General features: G+C 42.1%; 1 protein-coding gene across 1 annotated transcript in view; it reads right to left on the bottom strand.

Annotated features, from left to right (window-relative positions):
* Positions 1-375: 375 nt before the first annotated feature.
* Positions 376-14139, bottom strand: part of GRM5 (glutamate metabotropic receptor 5) — a 377398-nt gene continuing 363634 nt past the window's right edge. Inside the window, exon 9 of the mRNA XM_081152628.1 lies at positions 376-5058. Coding sequence (XP_081008754.1) covers positions 4158-5058 — 901 coding nt within the window. The 3' untranslated portion in view covers positions 376-4157. The remainder of the gene's footprint in view (positions 5059-14139) is intronic.

Here is a 14139-nt window from a genome sequence, read left to right as displayed (position 1 = left end):
TATTTTCATTTTAATCTACTGTCCACAGACTACTTTGTAAACCCCGTAATTCAAATATGTAGATCATTCAGAATTTAAGATTTAGAGTATGGCTCTTTGGGTCTTAGAAAACACTATTAAGACAACATTCTAAACATTTAAGGGGAAGAATCTTAAAGTCATATCATAGTTTCTTTTTTAATATTTTTCAAAAAGTAACTGACTTCACAAACACCAACCATAACATGATTTAGACAACTGAGAAACAGGCAAGTGTATTTTAAAATGCTAAAATAAAACACATTTATACAAGTACAAAGCGAAACAATGCTGATAAAAATGTTAAACTTTATGAAAAAAATCATTTGCAATTCACATCAAAATAATTTAACATTCTCTATTGTTTTAATAGTACAAGCTGCAACAACAGAAAAAGAACAGATACACGCACACAATTTTAAAACCAAATCAGTTATAAGTGCAGAAAAAAGTAAGTACAAGCACTTGTAGTCCACACAAATCTTTTAGGATTGGCACCATCTCCCTAAAACATCTATATTCTATATAGATTTCTAATTACAACACCACCAGCAGCTGCCATTGAAATCTAGAAATACACACAATATACATAGTATATTTGTTCACATTGGGAAGATCAGTGAAATTCAGCCAACTATTTTATACATGCCACTTTCTTCAACAGATAGTAGAGAATCTCCCAGGCCTCAGACCCTCTTTAAAGTGAATTCTAATTTATCGTTATGGTTTTCACTGATCTGTATTTTTTCACAGTATAAAATTGTAAATGGTTACTATAGAGATTCTGACAGCTTGAGGGTTATTAATAAGCTGTGGCTAAATGTGAACTCAGATAATACCTTTGAAGTCTCCAAAACATGTACATTTTGCTGGGAGACTAGCATAGGCAATGTTTGTTTGTTTTTTCCTTAATAAGTGTTTAATTCCTGGCTTGGAAGTCACAGAACTGCAGCAGAGCCATTATACAATTCATTTACAGTCAGAAATAGCTCCTAGTCCTCCTGATCACTTGCTGGTAACAGCAGTAGCTTGGGGAAGACTGTTACTATCAAGGCTTAGCACATTCGGGAGTTTTTCTTTGCTTCAGTCAAATTTCATCTGGTTCTCGTTTCCATGCTCCCTTCTTTCTGTTCCCCACCCCTAATCTGGACAGACGGTTCTTCCCAATCCAGACATGCTCTTCTCAGGCTGCCCCACTCCTCTCCCCAAATCAAAGAACAGGTAGACTGCTCCATGTAACGTGATCAAACCAAGTCTTCTTTTTTTCCATCCTGGGACCAAACTGTCCTTTAGGGTCACTTTTCTGAACTTCAGTATTTCGCTGTGCTTTCCCCTTCCTTTTAGTCCCAGCTGAATTATCACTGGGCACCAGGAACAGATTGTTTTCAAGGAAAATCAATGAAAATAGGTACCCAAATTAAACGTGAAGTTCGTATCTTAGCCCTAGAATGAATATTCAGTTCTCTTTGTGTTGTAGATTTATTACTTGGAACCTGGTATGAGAATTGGCAAAGAGACAGAGTTAGCATCATTCCAAAATAAAAAAAATCTCAGGAATGCATTACTAATAAATAATATGTATTATACAATGTATAGAATGAAGTGGCAGAGGGTAGAGAAATACAGGGAAAATACATCTTGTTCACCTCTAACTGGGTAAATTACTTTTCTTAGAGTTGATTGTAATTTAGTGTGGAATTATTACATGGTGATTTATTTGCATTAAATTTCAATTTCTAATAAACTCATGTACTTTTAAAAGAAATATGTTACTAAGAAATTAGAAAAGGAATTTGATCGTGGAGGAAGGTAAAAAAATGTTCTTCTGTTGGTCAATACAGTGAAACTTGTACTTGAGAATAAAATGGAAGTCAACATAAGGGTTTTATGAAACAAATTTTAAAACTTAGATGGTAAAGCATATTTAGAAAGGTTTCAATGCCTAAGAAGTCAAGACAGTAATCCTCAGGTGAATTCCACCCTTTTGATGAGGATCCAGGGGTAATAATACTTAGAAATATTTACATTTGTTTTTCAAGTAGAGGCAGACATTTGCTTTCAATGAAACCATAAACTTTCATGAGATTCACTCTGTTTCAAGGGCGTCATTATCATATTTAGGATTAGGGTGCTCTAATGATGTTATTTCAAATCTGTCATGGGAGGTTTGGATTTTTAATTTTATATTTCAGTAAATTAATGTTAGCTTTTAATATTTTATATCGGGAGATTTGATTTAAAATTTAATATTAAAACAAGTATCAGGAAAGGGAAACCCAGTAATATATTTATTATAGCTTTTAAAAGTGGAGAATGATAAATTATGGCCAATGGATATATTTCCATTTCTCACTTCATTTTTTAAGTAAATGTGAAATAAAAAACATACATACAAAATAAGGATATTGAGCAAAAGGAAAAAGGTTTTACTTACTTTTCTCTCAGGCCAAAAATATACTTCTGCCTCACAGAAAAACTTTTTCATAAGGCTATCTTTAGTATAAGGCTGGGTCAACTCAACTTTAAATTTATAGGACACCTCCTCCTTTTATTACTATCCTTATTTAAAAATCGAAAACATTTGGCACCTGAGGATAGCTGTAATGGGAGGAAGAAAGAGATGACAGTGGATGCAGGTCTTGAGCTGTGAATTCTATCTACATGAGCCTATCAAAGCATGTGTATTTCTATTATAATTTTAAATCTCTTTTCTGCAGTATTTAAAAAGTGACAGTCTGAAGTGCACAAAATTATACTAATAATTATTTTAAAAAGGAAAATATTCATAATTGCTTTGCCTCTTTTTGGAATGGCTAAGAAAGACTGTGTGGTTTATATTCGTTAAGGTTCCTCCGTTTTAGTATTCTGTATTGCTTTGAAAAAAATCTACATTTGTCATAGTTCATAGCTGCCCTGTTTCAGCAGCCAAGGAAAGTTAAAATCACTGCTCACTGGCATGGCTAAATCTCTGCTAAGCCGACTTGACACAGTTTAAAATTCCCAGTGTATTAAGACTGTGTTAATTTTTTGAACAACAGTCTCTGCAAACGTGACAATGTCTTCATTGGGTCTATGGACCATTCTTCCAGTGGTGGGACTTGAAAAGAACAGAGGAGCTTTTTGTGCATCAGGTTCTCAACAGAAAGGTATGAAGAAGCCCAAATGCGTATGTTAATATTTTAGCTGGCAACACTATCGGAACAGCATTCGTAAGGAGGAGTGGCCACATTTCATGAGAGAGATAGCCAAGCTGGAGCTTAAGAATTATTATTATTATAAAGAGAATTTCCAGCTACAACAACGCACCCCAATGAGGGAATTACAAAACAGTATTCCAGAAAATATTTTTTTGCTACTCCAGTATTGATTGGCAACATGGTGAAATAGTCAAGAAATCTTCCACTGGTTTTCTTGGTTAATGGAGGTGAACTGAAATAAACAGGTGGAATCCGGATGCAGGCTTCTGGAAGAGGGTTTCACAAACAAATTGGCAAGTCAGTCTGTGGATATAAGCCCTACACACAACAGCGCGCCACTCACTGTCCAGTTGTGTGTTCTGCCTCCTGGGCACACTCACTACGCCTTAGTAAACACTGGGCCCAAAGTACTGCTTTTCAAGGTCTTTAAAAGAAAAAAGAAAAAGAAAAAACAAGAAAAAAAGAGAGAGGTTGACGTTTTGGTCCCAGATTTTGAGTTTGTTAGAAAATGTACATTCATGTTTGGTGACTCAAAGAATCTTCCGGGAAAAGAACTCAAGTAAACAAACAAAACTTTTTACAGTTGCTTATTAACTATGCTTTCCCCCCTGCGTTATGCTGTTTCACACTCACTGCTTCCCTGGAGCAAAGCACTTGGTATGGGACTGTTTGAACAGACTGCTGTCAGCCCTCCGAAATAGCAGTGTTTCTTAAAAGCCCATGTTTTCTAAGGCCACTGGAAGAAAATCTGCCGGAAGGTTTGTCGTTGGTGTCGTCGTCGGTTGATGTTCCACAGCGCGGCTGGCCTCCTGTTTCCACTGCGGCTTTGCTGGGCACCCTCCACCTCCGATCGCAGCCGGGCGCCCACGCTCGTCCCCGAGTGAACACCTGCGGCCTCGGGTCTCAGCTCCTTTGGGGAACCCGCGCGGCTTCCCACGACATTCACAAGGACGAGGAGCTCTGGGTGTAATCTCTTATGATCAGCGTGTCGTATTTGGGAGACGAGGGGATACAGAGGGCAGATTCGGACACCGGCGAGTTGGGGGTGGTACTCCCCGAGTCCACCGAGTCTCTGAAGGGGGACGGCGGGGTGAGCGCCACCAGCTCCTCCAGGTCCGGCTTGCCCGCCGCGGCCTCGGGCCCGGGCGCCGGCGTCTCCAGGGCGGCGCCCCCAGCCGGCGGGGCCGCGGGGGCCGCGGGCTGCGCGCCGGCCGTCACCTCGATGGCGGGCAGAGGCTGGATTTCGGCGAACGTCGTCATGGTCGTGGGCAGCTGGATCTCTTTGGGGATCAGGTAGGACGAGCAGAGCGGGGCGCCCGCGCCGGGCGCCGGGCCCGCCGTGGACAGCATCATGGAGTTGAGCTCGCTGATGTTGGCCGTGAAGCGCGTCACCACGCTGCTGATCTGCTCCATCAGCGAGCCCTGCGAGGGGCTGCCGCGCGCCGCGGGCTCCGGGCGCGGCGGCGGCGCGGCGTCGTCCGTGCGGCCGGCCGGGCCCGCGCGGCTCAGCGTGCCGAGGGGCGAGGGCGAGCGCGCGCGCGCGGCCGCGGGCGCCTGCTCCTCCGCCTCCGCCACGTCGTACAGCGGCTTGGCGCCGGCGTCGGGGGGCTCGGCGCCGCCGGCGCCCGCGGCCGCGCAGCTCACGCCGCCCGCCGCCCCCGCGCCGGGGCCCGCGCCGCCCGCGCCGGGGCCGCGGCTCTCGGGGCTCTTGGGGAAGGGCTTGATGACCGCCGTCTGGTTGGGGTTCTCCTTCCGGTTGATGTGGATGGACAGCCGCTGCCACAGGTGCTGCCCCCGGCTGCTCCTCTCGTTCTGCGCCCATGTGACCGACTTGCCGTTGGAGCTGGGGAGAGAAGGGAGAGGAGAGGTGACTCAGCGAGGCCCCGCGGGTTCCCCGGCGGGGGGGTCACGGGGCCCGGGCGCCCGAGGACCCCCGACGGAGACCGCGCAAAGGGCATCTGCGCGCCTGTTCTGTTTCGCGTGCAAGTCCGCTTTCTTGTATCTGGCCTTTATCGTTTCCACGAAAATGGCCAAAGGGGATGGTAATAAGGATGAGTATTTATGGGGAACCTGCAGCAGTGCCGAGCCGACCTGGGGGTGCAACAGCTGGATAGACGCAAACACAGGAGCGAGGGCTGGCGGTATTGCGGGCGCGCGGGCGGCCCGGTGCGGCCGGGGGCTTCCTAGGCGGGCAGCGTCTGAAAGGAGAGAGCTAGGACCTCGGCTCAGCCACCCTGCCTCGGAGAGAAGGGGTCAGGGGTCAGGGGTTAGCGGTCAGGGGCAAGGGTTACCAGGAAGGAGACAGTGCTTCCAGTTCAGTTTTTATTCTGCAGGCCAATGCTTGGTGTGTTTAACTGGAGATTTGTGTATGAATTCCCGACTTTGAAAATGATTTTTACTTAGTCTGGCTTATCTTGTTGGAAAATATAAATTCAGTGAACACATATAGGAATCTCTAATTAATCAGAACTTTTTGACTTCTCAGGAAATTTCCTCACAAATTTACTTTTAGGCTTACAACTTGAAATAATTCTGTGAGGGAGCATGCAGTGTATTGCCTTCGGCACCTAGCATGCTGCTTTCAGATGAGGGGCTTGAGCGTTGTCTGGCTGACGTGATTTCTCAGGGCTTTTCTCCCTCTTTCTTTTCCCAGGCAGTTTTTTTTTAGTTCCATCCTGGGGTCTGAAAGCTGCTCTGATGAAGATGCTATTGACCGTGAGAACATGACACAACAGCCTCTGAAGCTGTGTATGGTCGGAGGCTGTGGCCTGACCTTCAGGGATGGTACATGGAGATATCCTGGTGTGATTTCTCATCAGGAAGGAATCTGAGATCTCTGTAACTACGGGTCTGTTATGTCCAGACAGCTCTGTTTGGGGTGCTGTGCCCAAGAGATAGCCTTGGGCAGTCCGTAGACAAAAGGCTCTGGCCACCCAATTTTATCTTCGTGGCAAGTGGTTATTAAACAGAATTGTTCATGAGGCTCATCGAGGGCATTTGTCAAATATCCTAGGCGGGATCCCAAGAGATTCTGCCTGCCCGGATTGGGTTCCAAGGATCCATGTTTTACTAGTTCTCTGCACCCTGCTCTCCACAGTGCTTCTGCAGCAGGTGTTTCACAAACTGAGAAACCAACAGGAAGCTATCCTGTCTCTCTGGGTCGCCATTGCTCCCTTGGCCGCCTGGAGGCCAAGCTAGAGGGCGGACATGCCTTTGCCAGTCAGGGGGCTGAACTGCAGCCTTGGAGCTGCAACTGCCATATCCACTCCGCCTGAGACACCCATCCCCCTGATAACAGGCCACTGTTTCTGCAGCCCCTGTAACAACATGCTTCCTGCCTTTCCCCTGCTGCTTCCAGTTTCTTCATCTGTCTCTTTGCACTCTGTGGTCTTCCTTTCTCTGGACTCTCATTCCATTTAATCTATCCAATGCATTGCACCCTGCTGTCCTTCAGAATTCTGGAATGTGAGATAACCCTCACCCCCACCTCTCTTCCTACAAAGGAGGACAGATTATTTACAGGTTTGGAGGTTGCTATGCATTTTCAGTAGCAGAAAGGGCCCTGCCAACCTCTTAACTTCTGTTTCCAGGAAAGTTTCATGGTTTGTTTTTACATTTTGCATCAACCTGACCTGCCACCTTTTATGTTTTTAGTGCATTACTTTTCTTCTTCCCAGGTGTCCACTAACTCCTAGAACACGACACAGAATAAATGGGCCAGATTATTTATAGGGTTTGATTTGGAGGATGGTTGCCAAGAACCCCCTTTCTCTTCTACAAGCAGGATGAAAAACAGGCATGTCAGGAGGGACAATTCGTCTTTCAGGTCTCTGAGGCCCCTTTAAATACAAAACATGGGCTAGAAGCTAGAAGCATAACTGGATTTATTCTCTGAGCTTTACCCTAGGGAAGTTCTTGTTCTCAACACTGAAAGGTTTTGATGGAATATAACTTTGGATGTTAAAAGTTACAGTCTTTGGGAATCACATGTAGCCATGCCCCAAAACATGATAGCACATTGGAAAACCTTTGTATGAACGTGTGAAAAGGAAACTATCCTAACCCACCAATCTGCACAAAATACTGATACCTTTCCTGCCATCCTTTGTTCACACTGCCCACGGTGATGTGGGAGAGAGCACCAGGCAATCAGAATAACAAGGGAAATGGACACAGGAGACACCAGAGAAATGGGAGTCCAAATCTGAGCACTTCATTTCATTTCTTGGGTAATAAAATTTTTTCTACAAAGCAAATGGAAACTCTAAGGAAAAAAAATGACATGACATTAATCTGTTTATTAGTATAGTTTCCATGAAGACAGGGGACTTATCTGTCTTGTTTATTGGCACACAGGTGGATCTTAATAAGCATCCTGGCAAGTGCAATGGACAAAGAATGCTAAAATCTGGATCCTAATTCTGGATCAGCCATCCTGGATGCTTGGAAAATAATAATCTCTTTAAACCTTGGTAAAAAACAGACAGTATATCATTTGATGAAGGTTTTTGTGAGGACGTAGGTGAAAGGGTCTGGTAGGGAGAAGGTATCTATGGATGAGTTTTTGCATTCCAGAATACTGCATTTCAGAAAGTAAAAACGGTATACTCAATGCCATTTTAGATTCCGGTTTGAGGAACAGAGAGTTCAGTACAAAGTAAAATATATGGTAAAGCCATAAAATATTTCTGGTTATTTCTCCTTAACCTCACCAACTGTAACAAACATTGGAGTTCCACAGTGTTTGATCTGTGGGCTCTTCTCTCACCCTGAGCCCTGTCCTTGGGTGATGGCATCTGCTTCACTCGGCTCCACATTATCCATATTCCACACTGTGTTTCTTCCTGAAATGCTCTTCCATTGTGCTCTGTCCTCTCTGCCTTTTCCTCCCGTTTTGCTTAAGCTCTTCCTTTTTCTATTTTGATTTTACTTTAATTGCCTTTTTTTGAGGGATGCTTTCCTGACCCCACCCCTGACTAAGTTAGGTTCTCACAGACCTGTGCTTGATACTTTAATAACTCCTTTCTGTATGTACATCTCATTGCTGAATGGAGTGTTTTGAAGGCAGACTGTTCTTTGTTTTCTGTTATATCCATAGTACCACAGTGCATGGCTCATAACACAGTAGGCTACTCAATAATATTTGGGGGCAAATAATTAAGTGAATAAATGCATTTCATTTAAAAAGATTCATACTGAATTGTTTTTCTGTTACAATTAAGCTTTAAAAGTAATTCAGTATTAATTAAGTTCTCTTTTTGTCTTATGGATCTATTTTTTATATAATTCACTGTCCTGACTAGTACTCAGTATATACAGATCTTGATATCTACCATGAAAATCACGAAGTGTTTATTCCTTTTTTGTAATTCATATATACTGTTTTAGTGAAACTCCTCAGTGGAGAAAGCTTACAGAGGTAGTATGGGCAGGGGACCCAGAATGTGGGCCCAAGAGCTGGCCCAGAGTGACACTGGGCAAATCACTTAACACTTTTAAGCCTCTTTTCCTATTGGTAAAAAAAAAAAAAAAAAAGGAAGAAATAAACCTCCCCTGCTCACTCACATGATTTCTGGGAGGCACCAAAGGGTAAGACACTGAGGGCACTTGGTTAAGCAAAGCACCTCTGCCAGGGGTTACTCAGCACCATCCAACCTTCCGTCCATTGAGGTACAGTGCTCTTTATTATTACTTAGGTGGAGAATTTTATTAAAGCATCAGGATCATACATTTGTCCTCGGGGCCTGAGGCAAGAGAAAGGGAAGGGAACTTTTCCTTACCTGCCTCGAGCACTTCACCTCACCCACTGAATATTGGGGCATTAGAAGAGGTGGACGGAGGGATGGGGGGGCGACAGGACAAGTAGTTTGCTACATCTGTGGAGGAGGAAAGACTGGCCAAAACAACAACAGAACAAACGCTAAACAACCTTCTTGCTTTTTCCAGGCACTGATGAACCCTTTTGCCAAATATAATACTATGGAATTAACCTATTGTTTTATATGACAATTTGCTCTTTGTTTCTGAAAAAATAAAGCAGCATTTCAACAATGTTATTTGAGGGCTAGTTTTTTTTGGTTTATTTTTGTTTACATTTTGGGCCTGCCAAAATTACACCTTATGTCTTTATTCTCACAAATGTATTCTCTGTCTTCTTTTCTATGTGGGACACAAACAATTTATTCATTTCAAGCCATCTCTGAATGTCAGCTCAATGACCTTTCCCATTTCTCTATTCATCTGCCAAAACCTGCAGGAATTAAGAGCATTCTGCCATGGCACACCATCGTTAGGAAGCAAATGTTAATACAGAGAGTTTGACCATCAAAAAGTCTATGGAATTTACAATTTTTGCGTTCATTTTAAATGGCCGTTGAACGATCTATGTGTTTTTTTCCCCTTAGAAACTGTTTAGCGGTTTATTAATGGCATATAAACAAATAAAATTCTCAGAGTATTTCATTGAACAGGAAAAAATAACCTAAGCCCTTATTCTCGCTTTTGTTTCATAGCTTATTAGTGCCTTCCTAAGTTGCGCAGTTTCAGGGCATCAGAATAATCAAATATATCCTCTGAAAAATTAACAAATTCTTCCTATGAAAAGATTATCTTAATTACTAAACCTCTCTTATTTGTGATTTTGGGCTGAGGGGTAGGCAGGAGAGAGGCATAGTATGATTTCATACAAAAAAATATTTTAAAAAACACAAAACTTATAACCTCAGTAGCAAATATGTCTTTGGAATGACATCAGAAAATACTGGGTCAATAAAAGAATTTCATATTATGAATATTAAGAATTAAGAATATTATAAGCTGAAAATTTGCAGTTGCAGCTCATTTGGTTAAAAATTTTTATCAACATGTTTTGCTTTTAGTAATTTGCTCTAAATTACAAAGTATGGAAATAACAGTTTTTAAAAGACACTTAGCAATTTGATAGTGTTGATATTCTAAATTAGGTGGAAAAATTTCTTTCAGAGCTTTGCCTAAAAGCCGATGTCATGATTTTGACAATTACACTGAGAAATACACCTTAATATATAAGAATATGACAGAATCATCTATATAAATTCCCCCAGTTACAGCATAAATGGATGTAAATATTTACTTCCCTGTCAAAAACAACTTAAGTGGCCATGACGATGTATGCATTAGAGATGGTATTATAGATAAAAACACTTGAGTAAATGGAAATGAAGTCAAGGACTAAATTACCTAGTATAGACACAATAACAAAGCAATACTACCTTATATTTGCATAGTGCTTAACAAAGCACTTTTAGCATCATTCTGATTGTGGAAGGTAGATAGGGTCAACATCTATATCCCGCTTTCAAAAATGAGAAAACTGAAGTTCAGTGAGATGAGGTGATTTTCCCAAGGTTACACAGTTGAAAAATGGCAGAGGGACTGATGCCATTTCATTTCCAATTCCATTTTCCATGACGGAACACTGTCTATATTTGCTTTTTGAAGTGAGCTCTTCTTATTTCAGGGAAGAGAAGTCTCAGATACTACCTGGTGATGATATATGTTTTTAAGTAGATAAGTTAGTCATCTGATTTCTATTCTCTCTTACCCTGTGTCGCTGTACTTCTTAATCATATACTTTGCACTCTCAAGCAAGCACCCTATATATCTCTCTTTGGCTGTTAATTCAAAAAGCACAGGTTGATAGAGCACCTACATTTGTCAAGGATAATGAATGGATACCTTGATGATGAACACACTTGGAGCTTACAGCCATATAAATTAATATTATATGGCAGTGTTCAGCCTTTTTTTCAATAAAAGACAACTGTCCTATATGTAGTACACTTAACTCCTACCCTGATAGTTCTAATTCTCTCTGACTGACTTATTCGGAATGCCAGGAACTGCAAATGGCATAATTGCAAGCATAACCTGAAATGTGCGCTACTTTGAAAATGGTGGTGTTTCAATTACTATTGGTAACAGATGGTATGTGACACCTTTGCAAATGATTTTATTCACCAATGCTTTTTAGTATTGTGACTGAGAATTATTGATATAAGAATCCACTCTCAAAGAGGGTAAAATTGAATTCAAGAAAAAAGATACATACAGAAGGCGGCTAACAATATGAGTTACAGTATTTTGATAGGAAGAGGTTGTTTTTGTGTGTGTTCCCCCTAGGACCCTGAAATGAAGAAGTAGATGGGCTGGTGGTGGTAGGTGCTAAGGGTGAGGCAGGTGAGGGTGAGGGGTGGTGGAGCACGGGAACAAGCAGTGAGTTCCCGGAGTTTCTACGGGGTGAGGCTCACAAGGGACTCAGAAGTTCACCAGAGGAAGGAACCATTTCCAGCAGGAGGAGAGCGGCCAGGGACTGCCGCCTGCCCACAGGAGACAGATGGCGTCTAGGCTTTGAATAATGAGGTTATGGCCAAGTACAAAAAGAGAGTGCTAGGCACTGGCCTCCAGGAAGAGTAGCAGCGTCAGAAATTCAGGGATCTACAAGGAATTTGCGGAAGACAAGCAGTAGTCCAGTTTGACTGTGTGGGGACGGAGTAAGCAGCTCTGGCATCAGAAAGTAGAGTTTTGATTTTTTGTCCACTACAAAATTCGTCCTGGCCACCCCTGACCTACGTGGATCTGCTTTCGTGTTCTTTCTTTTACTCTTTGAATAACTCATAATTAACCTTGGGTTTCTTTTTTCTTCTTCCTCTTCTGTTTTTGGCAGCTGATAGCAAACATGTATTAAAGAGAGGGAGTCCTGGCCCAAGCCCTGCAACCCAGTCAGGTCATTTCTGATTACAAATAGAAACCATTAAACCTTGTGAGGTTTATTAGAGCCCTTATCTCTGGTTAGCTATTAGGTTCCTACACTTAGATGCTAATTTCATTTTTAAAAAATTGAATTTATTGGGGTGACACTGGTTAATAAAATTATATAGGGTTCAGGTGTCCAATTCTATAACACATCATCTGCACGTTATAGTGTGTGTTCACCACCCCAAGTCAAGTCTCCTTCCAGCATCGCTTATCCCCCCTTTACCCTCTCCCCCTCCTCCCTTGTTATCACCACACTGTTGTCTGTGTCTATGAGGGTTTTGTTTGTTTGTTTGTTTTGCTTAATCTCTTCACCTTTTTCACCTTGGGCTGCTTATTAGTATCTGGAATACATAGGCTGTCTAACAGGTTAGATTGGAGAGACGGTCCAAGTATTAGATACATATCTAATCTACATAGTTGATCAATAAATGAATGAATATTATATAAAGAAATACTCCTGGCTTCTTTTCTGTTATTCTTCAACTGTAAGAATTCTCTGATGTTATTTAATATTTTATGTATTTCATCTTCTTTCTTGAGCTTAACAAAACACATTGAGTGCAGGAACCACGCCATAATCTCCTTTTACCCCAGCTTCTTTCATTGACTACTCATCATCTGGCCTCAGTCCTGGTTCTCTGTCAGGAAAATGTTAAGGTCTAATTAATATCTGTTACGTTAGTCTTCAAGGCAATGAGGAACCTAGTAGATCGACACAAGCCAAATAGTGGTGTCCAATGCACACTTAAGAGCTTGTTTTCACAGTTTTAAGATACTAACAGGTGTGAAAAAAAGTGAGGATGGAAAGGAATATACTGATACCAAGAACTATTGCAAAAGAAAAGACATTTGTTCTTCCCATTAGAATTTTCTTGTTGGTATCAAAAATTCAGAGAAAAGGCTGCTCACCGAGGAAGACATTTCAAGGAAGGATTTGCAAATAAAGTGGAGCTTAATGAGGCTGAAAGCCTGGGAATCTTGAAATGACATGGATAAACTAAAGCCAGTTAACATATGTATTGCACGTGAGGCAAAAAATCTAACTCCATGTGTTTAATCTCATGAAACCCTTGCGGCAGCCCTGTGAGGTGGACTTGCCCTCTCTTCTGAATAGCGGGAAGGGAGCAGTGGCCGTATACTTCTGCGACAATTCCCCCACAGTGTGTCTCATACTAGGCAGTTTCTAATAAAATCCTTGTGGGGAGAGAACCACTGGGCCCTATTGTAACTCCTCTTTGGTTTAACAGCATCAGGGAGCCTTTTCAAAATGTTACCTGTTCATTCAGGGTGGGTTATTAAAGTACCCAATTGTTCTAGTACAGCTGCTACTTCCCCTAAGTCCTCAGAAAGAGGCATTTTGTTGGATCATCACGGAGGTTTCTTTATCAATTTAAGCTTTCTTATGATCCATAATTCAGTAACCTGGACTCCAGCCTCAAAACCGGACTACTCTTCAGACTAAGATTTAAGTTGCAGGCTTTAGTTGAGGTGCTTCAACTAAGAGTAGAGATTTTTCTTTTTAATTTTTCCCAAAACAGGAAATGACTCCCCTCCCCCAGCCCATCAATCAGTATAAAGCCAAGATGAAAACCGAGTAAAGAAGAAGGAGCTGCACAGCTGTTTTGTGCCTGTGCGCTGGTACATCCGGGAAGGCTTTGTGGAGGAATCCAGCTTGATTTAACCTTGAATAAAACAGGGGGTTGGGACTGGTGACAAAGGAGAGTTTGAGCAAGGTAACAGTCCCATTTGAATAGAACTTTACACCCCACAAGGAGTTTCCACCTATCTTATTATATTTGACTTCACAAGAGTTTTCTAACGTAGCACTTACTTATTTACAAATTTTTAATTACTTATTTACAAATCTGCTCCTGCACTTGACCTGGAACACTCCAAGGGCAGTGACTACATGCATCTCCTGTGCTTAGCATGGTGCCTGGTGTGGAGCAGTTGGGCTGGGAATGTTTGGGAAATGAAGTAAATTCCATCACCTTGAATGCTTGGTACAGACAGTTACTATTAACTTGTACTATAGATGTAAAAACAGAGGCTTATGAAAGTTAACTAAGTTGCCCAAGTCAAATGAAAGGCAGAGCAGTCCCTCAACTCTGACCCTAAGTCCTGAGCG

The sequence above is a fragment of the Miniopterus schreibersii genome (assembly GCF_964146895.1).
Source record: "Miniopterus schreibersii genome assembly, chromosome: 12".
Classification (NCBI taxonomy): Eukaryota; Metazoa; Chordata; class Mammalia; order Chiroptera; family Miniopteridae; genus Miniopterus; species Miniopterus schreibersii.
This window is presented reverse-complemented; position numbering and strand designations above follow the sequence as displayed.